At 37.8% G+C, this 15,584-nt stretch overlaps 1 protein-coding gene across 6 annotated transcripts in view; it reads right to left on the bottom strand.

The window, feature by feature from the left end:
* RAP1GDS1 (Rap1 GTPase-GDP dissociation stimulator 1) overlaps window positions 1–15,584 on the bottom strand; it is a 102,560-nt gene that overhangs the window by 44,825 nt on the left and 42,151 nt on the right. For 3 of the 6 annotated variants that reach the window (XM_074823139.1, XM_074823140.1, XM_074823141.1), the window contains exon 3: window positions 2,705–2,827. In XM_074823139.1, the coding sequence (XP_074679240.1) occupies window positions 2,705–2,827 (123 nt within the window). Of the gene's footprint in view, window positions 1–2,643; window positions 2,828–15,584 lie in introns of those variants that run through there. The other 3 variants (XM_074823143.1, XM_074823142.1, XM_074823144.1) reach the window with 3 other exon arrangements.

Genomic DNA, 15,584 nt, shown 5'->3' with positions numbered 1-15,584 from the left:
CAGCAACAAAATAATTATGCAATATGCTGAGCAAGCTTGTATTTATCAAGGTCATGTGAGGGTAAGAAGTAGAAGAAATCATGTCAAATATAGCAAAATAGATCTGTGAGACAGCAACAAAAATATGGTAACTGCAACTATATTTGCAGGTGATACGACACAGAAGTAATAGAAGAAAGAAGGTAATCAAGAACAGAATAATTTCGAAGTTTTCCACTAACCTGGTGGAGAAATTAAGCAGATCATTTGAAGAAAACAGTGAAGAATGGCTTAAGAAGTTAGGAGGAGAACCACTGAGGAGAGAGTAACATAAACCAAAGGAGGACAAGATTTCAAAAGAGAAATGTAATTGTGTTGTAGTATTACAGATTGTGAAGATATGTTCTCATTCCTATATCTGGCAAAGAGGAGGAGACTAAAGACTTCATAAGAGGGTTTAAAAGGTCCACAGTGGGGAGAGAAACTCCAGGTAGCAAGTGCATCTGAGCCTTCAGTATGCTCACAGTTGAAAGGGAAATGGCTGTAGCTGAAGACACAAGAGTGACTAAAGGGAGTTTTGTGTGTTTGGATATTTTAAATGGGAGAGACTAACATGAGATCATGTTGGGAGGAGGAAGAGTCATGTGAGCTCGAGAGGTGAAACAGAGCAAGAACACAAAGAGGTGAAAAAGAAGAGATGAAACATGACAAAATCAGTAAGGGACGTAGAAGGATTTGATGTGACCAGGTGTGTGTGTGTGTGTGTGTAGGATCAGATGAGGGGAATGGGAAAGGAAAACAAGAAGTGAAGAAAAGGATGCTCTTTTATCAGTAAAGCCCAGAGTCAGAGGCACTACTCCCAGCTCTGCCAGTGCTGCATGGCATGACCACAGGGAAATCAGCTCAATTGCCTGGGTTTAACACCTACTGTCTGTAGGATGTTGATAACGCAAGTTTCTCAAAGTGCCCTGAAACTTGTTGAAAAAACATGCAATATGAGCATGAAACACTTGTATTCTTATGTAAGAGGACAAAGAAAACAACAGAATTCAAATGAGGTGTTCCCTCCTATCCTGCTTAAGCAACTCTTTCAACAGAGTTAGAATCCAAAGCGAAACACCCAGCTCATCTCAGTCTTGAAAGCACTGGGCACCTTAAATAATTTAACCTTGGCTGACAGAGGTCCCAGTTACACCTGCTCTCTAAGAAAAAGACAAAAACTATTTTGTATGATGAACCAGGTAAAATGGTAGCTCTACTGAAGAGTGTACTCATAACAGCAATTTAAAAGCTGTCAGGGTAAAGGATACATTAGAAACTATTCAGAGATTTCATGTACTAATTCAGATTTGAAAGATACTGGCTAAAATGCTCTGTAAGAGAATCATGCAACAAACAATGCACAGTACTCAGTTAAGCTATTGTGAACATTGTTTTTATTCTTAACTTTTGCCCTTTTGAGGTAAGAGCTAAAAGGACTAAGAATGCAGTTGAGTGCAATATTCTAAATATACTTACTATGAATTCATTAAGTACAGAAAAAGCATGTGATACGGTTGCATGAATCTGTAATTCTGAAACATTTCTAAGTTTAAATGTCTATGTTTACATTTTTACTGGCTATTTACTGAAATAATTTTAAAACTCAAAAACTAACCATGTATATCTTCTTTTCTTGTTAATGTTATTTCTGAATATCCATATATAGCATTGTCTCAAAAATCAGTGAATTGGGTGGAGGAGGTCACACAGGGGCTATCAGGAAGGAGCTGTAGTATTGTGATTCCAAAGAAAAGGTGGAAAGGGAATGTGGAAATAGTCAGCAATGATGTAGTCCCTTCTCTGAAGAGGCATCAGCATAAGAGTTTACAGAGGGAGAGAGATATGGCTGCCAGGCCTGCATGTGGACAGCAGTTAAGAGGCATCCTACTTTTTTCTGCCTGGCCTCTGTGGAAGGAAAGTGCAAAATGCAATCTGTGCCTCTTTGGCTGGGACTGCAGCAAGTCAAGGAGTGAGAAAAGTCAGCCACAAACCTCCTCTACCCTGGACTGCAGATATAAGGCCATTTTTTTGAGCTAAAGGTATTAAGGGTAGTGGGTGAGCTTTAAGACAATTCTTTAAAGAAAAAAATGTAAATAGTTTTACATTATCTCCTACATGATATAACTGTATGTATATAATACATACCAAAATGGACCCCTGATTCTAATTTGGGATCTTGGGCTGTAAGTCTAACACATATAATGCTCTTTAGGTAGGAGTAACTGGTTTTAGTATTGTATCAATAGCTTCATAATGGTAATAATGTTATCACAAATCTCGGACCAAAGAAACAATCTGCTGTCCCTTAACCTGCTGTATATGTACTACTGTTGTAACTATGTGCACTATGTGTAACTGGATGCACAATAATGCACACCTTTTTTTCCTATATGCATTTCACAAAGCCAGTGGCGTGCTATCTTTGCCCAATAAATTATACTATTGATTGTCTTAAAAAATAAATAGCATGAAAATAAGGACTAAAAAAATTCCAGTAGCCAAATGCTGTTTTGATTGTATTAAGAAGTAGAGAAACAAAATTTGACAAAAAAAAGAGTGAAAGGGAGGGATGTGAAAGGTGTCTAATCTACAAAATGAAAACATAAATGAAGTAAAACATACTGACAAGTGAGGTGAAAAACTGAAGATGTTCCAGCAGAAAAGTTCTTGTAGAAAACCTCACCATTTCTGGCTACTTCTGCTATGATGTTAGCTACTTTTGCTGTGCAGGAAGATTGTGGCGTCAACAGACCCGCGAACACCTGAAGAACTCCGCTTTTCTGGATTTTTTCACTTGTCTCCGTATCTGAAAAACACATCACACAAAAATGACTTGTGAATCAGCTTGCTTTGGGGAAGAAAAGAAAGAAAAGAAGAAGAAAAGTCAAGTCTCTTCAAAGGTAATTATTCATTATTTTCCCATACAAGAAGCCAACTGCTATTTCAGTGATCACATTTGTTTTATATGATGTGCTCATAGAACTTAATACTTTGCCATTCCTAATCAATTGATCTTTATTATGACTCAGTGTTATATAAGTAAATACAGATATATACTCATGCATACATAGGGAATCTACTGGAGAGACTGGTAGAAAGACTAAAGGTCATGGAGCGATATGCTGCAGCCTAAAGTACAATGTAAAAATCAAGAAACGGTACTCTGAAGTGATGAATTATTGGGAATGTTCAAGGAATGATGGGGAAGTCCTTACAGCTGAGGGCACAGCTTAATGCAGCGTAGGAGTCAGAAACTGGACAAGAGGGAGAACTAAGCAGATCCTGGTCTAGACTCTTACATTCAGCTTGAATATCTTCTATGTTACTCTGGTAAGCTCCAGTAGCTCCAGTATAGTCTCAGGTAGAAGGAAAAGGGAAAAATAACACTGAGTTTCTTGGAGTAGAGATCAAAGATTTGGGACAAAACCTTTCCTCTTTCTGCCTTTAGTATAGAGGAATTGTGCAGCTGCTCCATAACAGGGCCCCACCTAGCATTGCTGACCAACAGCTCTGTAACAAACTGAAAATTAACATTGATTCAACTGCAAATAAAGATAAGGTACTAGATGCTAAAATACATTTTGCTAATGCTTTCAAATAACAGCATATTTGAGACTAATACTAGTGTGACATACAATATGATCAGATGGCATCTATCACTTAAGAAAGCAGCACGACTCCTTAAGCCATTCATAATGGCAGTTATTTGCATTCTCCAAAGATGGCTATGAGATGCTCTAATTCATGACTTTTGCAAAGCAAATCAAATTCATCTGAATGTAAGTCTGATGTTCAACAGCCCTGTCTCACAGGGGCACTTTTAAGCCCTACAACATGCACAAACCCTCTCACATCACTTAAAAGAAAAGCTTTACAGTAAGTGCAAGTTGAAATTTAAAAACAAAAATAAATCGCTAGAGCTTGCCAGTAACGGTGAGAAACAGATGCAGACACTTCAGAGTTGAGAAGACAGGCCTCTGAGCACCCCTTTCTGCTGTTTCTTAGAAGTACCTTTACTCAGGTGCAAGAGCTATCAAGACAGTCAGGCTGGGCAGTAATAGCAGTAATCAATGCATTTTGGTTTTATATAGTATCCTACAAATCTGGGAGTAAAGGGAGGGATATTACATATTCTTGAACAGCAAAGGAGAAGCCTTAATTTAATCCAATAGTTTTTTTAAGAAAAATGTTCTCTGTTTTCCCCCTAAACAAGTAAATGCGTATTTTCTAGAGCAGCAATTTAGCTGTGCTTCACCTGTGAATTGGTAATGACATGTCACTGGGCTCTCCTCCTCCTCCAATCCTGTAATTGACTTTTTACTTGTGGCAGCTCCAGGACAACCCCTGCTGCCTCCAATCATGGGAGAGATCCACTCAAGCTGACCCTGAACAGAAGCCAGCACAAGGCTGGCAGAGGTGGCTCACATACAGTATGTACATGCTTTGCTGGCTGTGAGCCGCTGACGTCTAGGTGACAGAAAATGGACTAAAAGGAGAGAACTTCACGTCTGGACTGCAAAACTCTATTTCTATATTCAATTCCATCTTGGGATGGTGGTCTTTGGCTAGGACTACTCACCTACAATACACCAGTGATGATATCTGATTACAAACAGATTAGGTATAAAATGAAGATTGATTGATTTCAATGTGTCATGCATAATATAAGTGCTAATTATTATTAATCTGTTTGCAATCCAGTTAACTGCAATTTTTGAAATGCACTGAGAAACCCTCTCAGAAGATATAATGTAAAGGACCTTATGACTTATTTGAAAGCTTTTATAAATTCTGACACACGGCATATACTTAGTAGATATATTCTTCCATGGATATATCCAGATGAAAGAAAAGTTTTAATTCACAGAAAATCATGTCAGGACTAAAGACTGGTCCACACATCTTAGCTGTCTATTAAAGAAGAGATCCTCCTTCTCCCTTAAGCTCCAAACTGAAAGTACAGAATTCAAAATTGGAAATGCAGGTATCTCTGAACCTCTATAATGTTAACCACAATTAGTAGGCAGGAGACATTAATGCATCTTCTCCTGCCATGCTGCTGAGATACACAGTTTACAGTCTTATTTTTATGATCTGTAGTTTGATGGACTTGTTAATGTGCAAAGCATAAATTACATAAATAGAACAAAACATATTCTAAAAGAAGTGGGAAAATAAAACTAAATGCTTCTCCAGGCCAGTTGTATGTAGCAGATATGCACTGACCTATTTTGTTAAGATAAGCCAGTGAGTACCCATAAAAGCACAGGGCTTAACAGACTTGTTGGAAATTGGGAAATCAGCTAGCTGGGATCACATAGATGAAAACAGACCACTGACTTTTTTCTTACTCTTAAGCAGTACAGTAGGCACACCTGCATATATCATCCCCTTCAAACCAACATCCCACTGGTTCTTGTTACCCAGGCTGAGTACCAACGTCAAACTCCTGATAGTCACAAAACAGGGAAGACAGAATAATTTGACCAGCATCGAGTGTAGCTCTCCTATCACTGGGCAGGGACACGCCTACCTCCACTCTACCCTGAGTGAGTGCTCAAACATAATTTTTTGATGGGAAAAGCACATTACTCTGGCATCAGGCAGAAGAACAGCTACTAACTATGCAGCCCCCAGTGCTCTCTGAGGCATTTTTGTCAATAAGTGCCTTGGGTATAAAAACGCTTCAGCTTGTCTACTTCAAGTCTACCTAAACTCTGCTTTTTCTCTGCAAAATATTTACAATTTGCACTTGGTGTAATATACAAATTAATCCAGCATCAAAATAGAGAGATGACAGTATGACGTTAAATCTTTTCAGATAGTTTATAGTACATCCTCAATATAAGGCATCATAAGGAAATGTGCCAATAAAATTACTGTTACATCCTCATGCACGTTACTCTAAATTGTCCTGTTTGGTATCTGCAGAATAAATACATTTTTTTCAGTGATTCTATATTCATCACATTAAAGTTCTAACAAAGACAGTGGGAAAAAAAGAATGTGATGACATACAACTTAATTTCTTAATACATATGTAATTTAGTTATAAAAACCCAATCTTTTCTGGTGGGCTTTTGAAATGCTTACACAAGGAAGGACATTTTAATTGGAGTAAGATGTCTTACACATAAACCTAAAATTTCCTTGTTAAATCCAGCATTTTTGCTCAGTATTTTTCATATTCTTTTAAAGGAGGAGGGCTTAACAGGCAAATGGCGCACAGGGCTGCCCTGTGGAAACTGGGAAGTCCAAACAAAGATCTTCAGCCACCCTTCACTTGTCTGAGGAGTTGACTGTACACTCAGTTCAGGTAGTAAGTGTTGAAATACATGGCTTTAGAAGAAGATATCAAGTTGGAGGTTTTGAAGATTTCAGCACAGGTACGTAAGCAGTTTGGCTGCTTCTTAGAAGTGCCGAAATAGGACAATTACTTCCTGGCTACTTGCAAAATCTGAGCTAGGAGTCTGTGTGTGACTCTGTTCACATGTATGTGTGCAGTTCTAAACCCTGTTCTGCAGGATGCACTGAAGGTATCACTTCGGTAGTAAAGGACTGCAGCTGCAGAAAGCACTGAAAAGCAAGTAACTGCCCTGCATCAAGCCAAGCTTTTCTTCTCTTTTTCCACTTGCAACTATAGAGTGGCACGGCTGGTAGAGCAGGGGCTTTAGGAAGCATGGATTTAGACTGCCCGACCCCATGAAGGGCCATGAGCTTCTGTCTCTTTTTTGCTTGGCTTCATGTAACATGAGTCCTGTATAAAAGTCTAAAAGGCAAAAGGACAGGGACAGAAATTAAGGAAAAATTGTGTGTGGATTTATTCTTTTGGAGACGATGATGGTCATGTTATGTTTATGTAGCAGTATTTTCACTGTACAAAACATGATTTGGTTTTCCTTCTGCAGAACCTAAGACTGGAAGATCCCATACCAATGTTGTCTAAGGGCTGGTACCCATACGACTGCCCGAAGAAATAGTTCGGGTTTTGCTGGGAATTAGAAATTGGTAATGGCTTTAAGCATAGGCAGCCCTCAGTTCTTGCCTTTATTTGTTCTGTTGAGAGGCTGGAGAAGGCCTACCTGGCTTGCTGTCTGTATGTGTATGCACTGAAGAGGTATTATTTGTTAAGGATATGAATCTGCTGCACGCTCGTATCATTCTGGGCTTTCTAGTAAATTATTAGAGGCTAAATTATTTTGAAAACTTATTTCACTTGTCTTCTGAATTGCTATTTCAATGTGTTGTCAATTGTAGTTGGAGCAAGTAAAACCCAATGTTTCTCTAGGAGCAAGAAAGATCTAGGCAAAATCACCATGTAATCTCCTCCCATGCTATCTATAAAGGAAAAAAAGGAAATTACAGCCAACATTAAACACGTGCTAAAAAGGTGGCTTATGCTTACTATCTTAACTCCTTTAGCAGAACTGCATCCCCTTTCAAATCTGTCTAATCTGTCTATTAAGAAAACCTAACATAACAATCTATGTAGCCTCATGTTAGGGCGCCACACCTCAAAATCATTTTGCTATATGTGATTTCCAGATTTCAAATGCTTTTGTTTAAGTCCTGATTTTCAGTCTGCATGCACCAACCCACCCGTAGATCACCTGCTGGCCCTTATTTTAGAGCAAAGAAACTACAGGACTGTAATAATGCTGCTTTAGAAACAGCCCCTTTGCACACAATATAATCCAGTGATGTGCCACAGCAGCATAATTGGGGGAAAAAAACCTCTAAGGTTAAACCTGCAGCTTTAGATGTCTCTTTATATCACTAGATATCAAGACAAAAGGTATGTTAGATCACATAGTGCCAAAATCTTATTAATGTCATAGCTGGGTGATTAAAATGTCAATATCCTTGCTTTTCATGTTTTTTTCAGTGCCTGAAGTCAGAATAATAAAGGGTGTGGGCAGGAAATTCTTTAATGCCATAGATCAGAGCTGGAGAGCTGTGCACCGTGGCTATCAGACTGCTTAATTAAGTAGCAGAAATCACTATAGGAAAAAAATCCAATGAGTGTCTCAAATTAAGTTCTATACTCTCTCCCTCTCAGCTCTACTTCCTGTGAAATTTCACTCCTCTCTATTTTGCTCTTTTCTCCTCCCTGTGTCATTTTGTCCACCTTCAAGTGAAAGAAAAGGCAGGGAGGGGGAAGGGAAAGGCATATCTGTCAGAAGTGCTACTACTTTGCCTTTGCTAGCAGAAGAAAACTATAGGTTCACCGTTCCTGTTCTCTATGCACAATAAGTTTAAGTCACACTATTAGATGGCACAGTATGGAGGCCTCCAACAGTAGTGGAGGCTAACACTGCAGTAATTTCCATTGTGGAGGTTCACATGAGAAATGAGGCACACCACAGAATTGTAAATGAGCAGCTTTGTGAGTGTCCTCTTTATTAAGCCAACCGTGTTTGCAATGTACTCTTTTGAAAAATGTATGTATTTCTAGCCGCAAAGACATTTTATAAACCTCCTGAAACTACTGCAGAAAATTACCTTGGCTTTATAATGTCCCTCCTACATGTACTCTCACCAGAAAGAGAAAGATGAACACATGAATAAATAATGATAAGCCACATATATCATGAAAGGAACCTTCCATCTGCTCTTTCAGAAGGCAGAAGGGAGGAGAATGATGGGAGCAAGTGATATCTTTCTAACTGGCACATCCTCCTAACCACCACAGTAAAAAAGGTTCATGTGACCAAGAGCAAGTATTGATGCTCTCTCCGTATACGGCTTCCCTTGAGAAGCATTGTCTCTCTCTCCATACCCTCCTGCTGTATTTTCCAAACCACAAATGGAGAGTTTTAGTCTGACTACAAGAGTACAAGAAGTGGGTTGTAAAGAACCTCACTGAAACAAATTATGTGCTCTTATGCAACAAAGAATGCACCACTGATAAGAAGGCTTTTGCTTAACATACCTTAGCCAAAAAGACTGTTCCAATTATCAAGAGTTGTTTTTACAGAAAAAAAATCCTCTAATAATAATTTATTTATAGAAATAAATGTATACATGTAACTTCCTTTCGGCATACTCCTTCTCATATGAGGAAATCCCCACAAATACAATCTGCTTGCTCACCTATCCTTCAAACTAGACCCCTAGGAGGCAGGGAGGGAAGATTCTCCCTTAGCTGTGTGAATGTTTCCAGCGTGGTGTTTGCTCTGTTCTGTCTCTGTCAGCAGCACCAGGGCAACTTCAATTCCTATTTTTAATGAAGAAACTGAGATAGTGCACAGATGTTTGTAATTAAAATCTCAGCTCTAACAAGGAAGGAAGGACAGATGGAGAGACAGATTCACCAACCAACTAGCTGCGTGATGCCCAGTGATTAAATTCTCCAAAAGCTATACTGAAAGAACAAAAGTGAATTTCAGGATGAGTCCCACCCCTTGAATAGCCTGTTGCAGGTACCAGTGAAGTAATGTAATAAAAATACATGCAGCTTTTATTTCAGTGAAGAAATATGCACATCAGTACTTCCACAGATATGTCACAGCACAAGGCAGAATATTAAAGTTAGGCAGCTCAGAACTCCTGAGTTCCTGAGCTGGATCTAGTTTAGAGCCCTGACACATAGTTTGGTGGATTTATCTGAGTTGCTAGTTCCCCCACTCCCCTTTCTGACTCACCCTCTTCAGGAGGTAACCACTTTGGTAGCACAGTTGCTGTAGGAGTTTGATATTAGTGCCTCAGCTGCAAAGTTCATTGTCTGGCATCTTAGTACAAATGCCATCCACTAGTATCTTCATGTTTTATACTCAGCCTGTGTGGACATTTTAATCTGCCTCCTCTGTTCCTTGTACCAACTGGACTTATTACAAGACCCTGGGTAATGCCTTAAATATCCTTATGCTTTAGTTTTTCAATCTATATAACAGAAATACTAAGCCAGTAGTGTAAAATCCTTTTCCCAAATTTGATTTATTATAAAAATCAAATCATATTTGAAAGCTGTGCATTATATAGGCAGGAAGTGTTTCGTATTTCTTTTAAGCAATCTCTTAAGAGTGTTCTCAAACAAGTTCAGATGCCTGCTGTAAAATTCTGCCCAGTGTTTACTGGAAGAGTACATCTACGTACAAAGGAATTTTTTAGCTACTGATGTTTTAAAAAAGTTTTGCTTCTGAAGTATCTTAAGGAAAAGCTAATCTAAAAAAGATCATACTTTTAAGTCATAAGGGACTGGGACAAAACTAAGAATGAAATTTCAGACCTGAAATTGTGAATTACATGATCTCTAAATACAATTTTTTGTAAGAAGCATGCCTTTTCCTTTGCTTCTGTATTGCATTTCAAAAATGCAATCTAAAAAGAAATTTGTCACTTCTGTTATCTGGAACTGCTATTTACTGATGCCTTCTGTGATGAAAAAAATATAATATTTAATCTTTATTTGGCACATTGTGTATTCAGTGAATAGCACTTGGAATTTAACACTTGGATAAACATCATTTAACTATCTGGCACTAACTAAATACATCACTATTAAGAGGAATTTATGTAAAATATAATCCCACTAAGCAGCAGTGATTACCATTCAGTATCATTAGGGTATGTCAGTTTACTGGGAGACAGTCCAATAAAAAGCAGTCACCTTGATTTAGTATGTTCCAATTAAATAGGTATAGTGTAATAATATACTATATACAACACTTATGATGAAACATTTCTGGATTATGTGTATACAGTGCCATGAAAAGGCAACAGCTCCATGAGTCAAGATGCAACATCCTTCTTCAGCAAAAAGAAGGAATGCTTTATAACAGTATTTGAGTCAAAACTCCCTCTTACAAAATATCCATCAGGATCCTCAACTTTCAGACAGGCATTTGACTAGAAATCTTGTTGGGTAAACTTAATGGACTGCAACGAGCTTAAATGGCTGAGCTGGCCCATTTCAATTTGAACCTCTGGCTCCTCTACAGGAGATTATCTACATCAGAGACAGACTAGAAATTCTTGCTTGTATGAGTAAGCTGGTCTAAGATGCAGGTTTTTGGTTTGACAGCTTCCTACCAGCAAACCCTTATTGCTGATGCAGCTATACTGCCAAAAGCTACAAAAACAATAAAAGTCTGTTTTGTTGGTAATGTTACTTTTTGAGGAACATGGTGTAAGTTATTGTAGAAAAGGAATGTTTTAGCCAGTAGAAACTGTATCTGTACTAAGATGGTTTCCATCCTCACTAGTGCAAAAGCAGGCCTAAGCCTTCCCTAGGAGCAGGATATAAAACCTTCCTCAGGGTTTTATGTACTTTCTTCATTTTCCCACTAAAACTATCTCTCTATATAAAAATGCTCCTGTCAAAAATGTTTTCCTATGTAATCCATTATCACCATTTATGTGAGCATAAGACTTGATTTTATGCATACAAGCCAATCAAAATGATTTTTGGTCATGCCAAATATTCCCAGTTATGTTAAATGTTATATTAATTTCTACTAATATAGATGTTGTAAAACATAATTCAATGGCAAAAAACTAAATGTGTATGTCGTGCTTTTTCCTTCAATTTTATAGCTTTTTACTCCCCATCAAGAAAAACGTGTTTATATGATGGTCAGCAAAGACAGTGTACTAAGAAATAAACTGGAAATACACCTCTGAAGGAAGAACACTTTCCTTGACACCTACTGTCAAATAAGAATCAAGACTGATGGTGACCTAAAACAAAGGAATTGCTAAAAGAGGCTGTACATATTTTGGCTCTGAACATGTTAATGCTTTCCCATGTATATAGCTTTATACATACAACTACACCTTGAGCTCAGTGGGACTACCAGAACGTAATAATCTATGTCCTTAAAAGTAAGAATATATGTAAGTGTTGGCAGAATCAGGACTTTTCTTTATATTCCTTTTACGGATTTTACTCTGCGCTCTAAACATTTATGCTGCAGTAACATACCGAGCTAAATCAATATAGATTCTGAGTGTAAGCAGCTGTTGTAGAAGGCAGCAGGAATTATGGAGATATGGCATCTATTGTTGCTTAGGTGTCTGCATTTAGCTTGCTGTTTTCTTTCAAAAATCTAATCTTTAAATATATTCCTCTCTTCTCCCATTTCTCTACTTCCTCTAAAAAATCTTATGCACTACTTTGTTCCTTGTAACTCATCCTCTCAGTTTCATTTCTTCCTTTTTCAGTTCTATTCCCTCTCCCTCCCTTGCTTTGAGTAGACATTAAATACATTATCCCTGCACCACTGAAGTCCAAAGAAGCTGGATCAAGATTTAGCAGTTGCTAAACAGACACCAGTTCATGTCTCCAATACGCAAAGAAAACAAGTTGTACAAGGTAGAAAAGTAGCTCAGTGCTACTCTTAATAGTTTTGTAGTTTCCAAGACAAATCAGGAATAATAAAGTAGTAAAATCTTTGACATGGTCTAAGGCCACCATCTTCCTAAACAATACTTTAATCTCAGCAGAATACTATAGATTTCACTAGACCATGAGCAATAATACTGTTTTGGTTTTGTCTTTTTGGAGGAGGATATTCTAGCTTTCATCTGCATATTTTCTTTTCATGGATATACACCACAAATGTCTGTTGCTTGTTTCAATGCTCAGGCTGGGGCACCTACATATCAAGACTAACATGCAGGCATGTGTCTGCTGGGTCTGAGTGTACATCCATGGGTGGCTGCCTCCTCCTTCTAAGATCACAGGTGGATGACATAAACTGGGGATCATTGGAGGGTAGACCTGAGGAGGATCAAAAATCCACCTGGAAGAGAGACTGCTACTAAGAAGAATAGGAGATGCTAAAGATCAAAGAGGAATAAGGAAGCAGAGAAATGCTATTTGTCATTGGACCTAATTCTCCTAGTTATCACTTGGTTTAATAGGCCACTGATCCAATTGGTAGCACTGTCTACCCCACTTGCTTGTGTTATGCTACCTTGATGTGCTTGTGCACTGGCTTGTGCTGTTACAGCTTACTTGTTAGTAACGTGTAATAAATCTGTTGGGATGCTGAGTGCTCTTTTTTTATTTATATGAAACAACAGTAGCCAAAAGTTAATGTTACATACATGTGAGGGTCAGAATAGGGCCTATAGATGGTTATTGTTTTGTTTTAACCTATAATGCTGTGCAAGCATTGACAGTCATGAAAGCATTGTTACTTGGTCACAATCCACATGAAATGACTGTCACCTCATTTCACTCTTAGTCTCTTCAAAACAGAGAAAGGTTAGTTTGGTGATGTTTAAGGACAGGTTTGCTTGAGGAAGCTGTGAAATGTGGAGTTTTTTCTCCACGCTTCAGAAAGGGAAAGGAGTAAGCTCAAAATGTCTAGTCAGTGAGAAAAAACGAAAGTGATTTCAGGTAATATTTATACCTTAGAGTAACTGTTGCTAGGGCAAAAGGTTCTACAACTTAATTTTTTCTATGTTTGGGTTGGGAGGGTAGCACATCTTTTACTTTCATGCTAATGTGTGAGAGGATCACAGAAACAAAAGATGAAATGACTACTGCTTAATCCTGTGTGTGCTAAAGAGGTACAAGATTCCAATGAAATCAGGTGGCACTCTCATGCTAAAAGGTAAGCAGATAGACACTTACCTGACTCTTCAATGAATAAATGTACACTGAACTGTCAAAATGTCCGAAAAGGAAATGGATAAAATAGGGAAAACTCTCTTTTTTTTTCATAAATCAAAGACATTAACAGTGACAATAATACATTTAAAAATTTCAGAGAAGATTTTTTTTCAGTTGAGCCCTGAATTTAACAACTACAAAACATTATCTCTAAACGCTCCATAATTTCTCTGCTCTAGTAGAGGAATTGTTCCATCTTCTATGGCCAGTAAAGATCAGAAAAAGGAACATCAAGTATAGAAAGAGCATGAGTACTAACTAAATTCAACACCATATGGAAGCCACAGCTATAAAGAACAGAATAAAATGAAGAATTTCCAACTCAAGTATAACCTCTGTGTTAACATATGGTTGTTAGAACTGGAAATCCACCAAAACATTAAAGGCAGGAAACTACATGCCTTTGAAAGCAAGTGCCTACAGAAGATTCAGGGCATTGGATGGAAAGTTTCATCACTGATGAAGGAATGTGAGAAATCTGCAGTCTCTGCAGAAATCCAACATTTTCTGAAGCACTCCAGATGCTAACACATCCTCCTCTGTGATGCCATCAAATAGGAATCAATGCATTTCAGAAAACCCACTGGTGACTTTCAAGAGAAAACCTGAACAGAAGCTTTAGGTAGGAGGGCTGAACTCGTGATCTCAACAGCATAAAGCTGAAACAGCAGGAAGTGATGGCAAAGGCTTGCTAGCAGTTGCCCAGGAAGTTTATAACATGATGTTATTTTCTCTGATACAACACAGTATGTTCAAAACAAAACAAAACAAAACATGGCTACAGTATATAGAGAAAATATGTTCTGGGACAAAATAGCGTAAAGAAACTGTGTTCATTATGGGGAGAAAAATGACATGCCAAAGAAGCCTTAGAATAATGCTGAGGTGTCAGCATAGCTCATCAAATAGAAAATAGGGCATCTTAGCCTACCACGTTTTCAAGGTAAAGTGAATTTTAAACCTTCTTCTTTGAACTCTAAGAGCTTTCCAAAATTTCTAAATGCCTTCCAAAACTGGGGCCCTGCTTTCTCACTTAAGCTTATCTTTACTGACGTGATTTTGTTTAACCATTTCTACACACAAACTTGTAAACTCATACTCTTAGCCTCCCAGGAAGTGTATGTAAGAAAATGTTTCAAATGCATGTGCTAGCCTCTGCACTTCAAATACATGTCAGGCATTTTTCAGAGCCAGGTGCTGAAGGCTGGGATTAGTGGGCATTTTCAGCTTCTTACACTGAGTAGATCAGAGCTAAAAATAACGCTCTCAGCAGATTTTCAGATTTCTCATCTGTCAAAACTGGGTTATTTATGTCTGCTATAACCTCTTGTATCTGAAACACAGCATGTCTGGACTAGCAATAACATTTTTTTTTTTTGGTTACTGCAATAATTATGTGCCAGAAGGCCTGTGGTTTAGAAGAAAACCTCTATTTCTTTCTTGTTTTCTTGTTCTCAGGTAGTCCTTTCTTGTGGACCTCTATTTGAAGATCTTAGGATAACTGCACTTTTTTGATAGGAATGATATTTATGACACAGCTCCTAATAGATATAAATCTGTAAATGTTGTATAAAATGATGGCCAATATTGTTTTCTGTTTTATTTCCCTATACGATACAATTAACCTATTGTTCCCAAAATCCAATAGTATGTACCCATATTTTTCTTTAGGTGTGAGATAAAAAAGCATTTACTACTTCTTTCCAGAAATGTAAGTGTACGATCTGTCAAAATACTTTTCTCCAGTGCATAAGTGTTTTACTCATCCTTTTGACAAGTTTTTTTAAAAAAATAGATTCCAAGCTGCAAAGCATATGTTAAGCTATCATATTTTTCTCTGTTAGTTTAGCCTGCCATTGAGGTTTAAACTGAAACTATCTGAGCCAATAAAATCATAAATGGATGAAGTTGCATCCATTGTCTTGCAGATCTTTTTCAATAT

Source organism: Strix aluco, chromosome 4 (genome assembly GCF_031877795.1).
Source record: "Strix aluco isolate bStrAlu1 chromosome 4, bStrAlu1.hap1, whole genome shotgun sequence".
NCBI lineage: Eukaryota > Metazoa > Chordata > Aves > Strigiformes > Strigidae > Strix > Strix aluco.
This window is presented reverse-complemented; position numbering and strand designations above follow the sequence as displayed.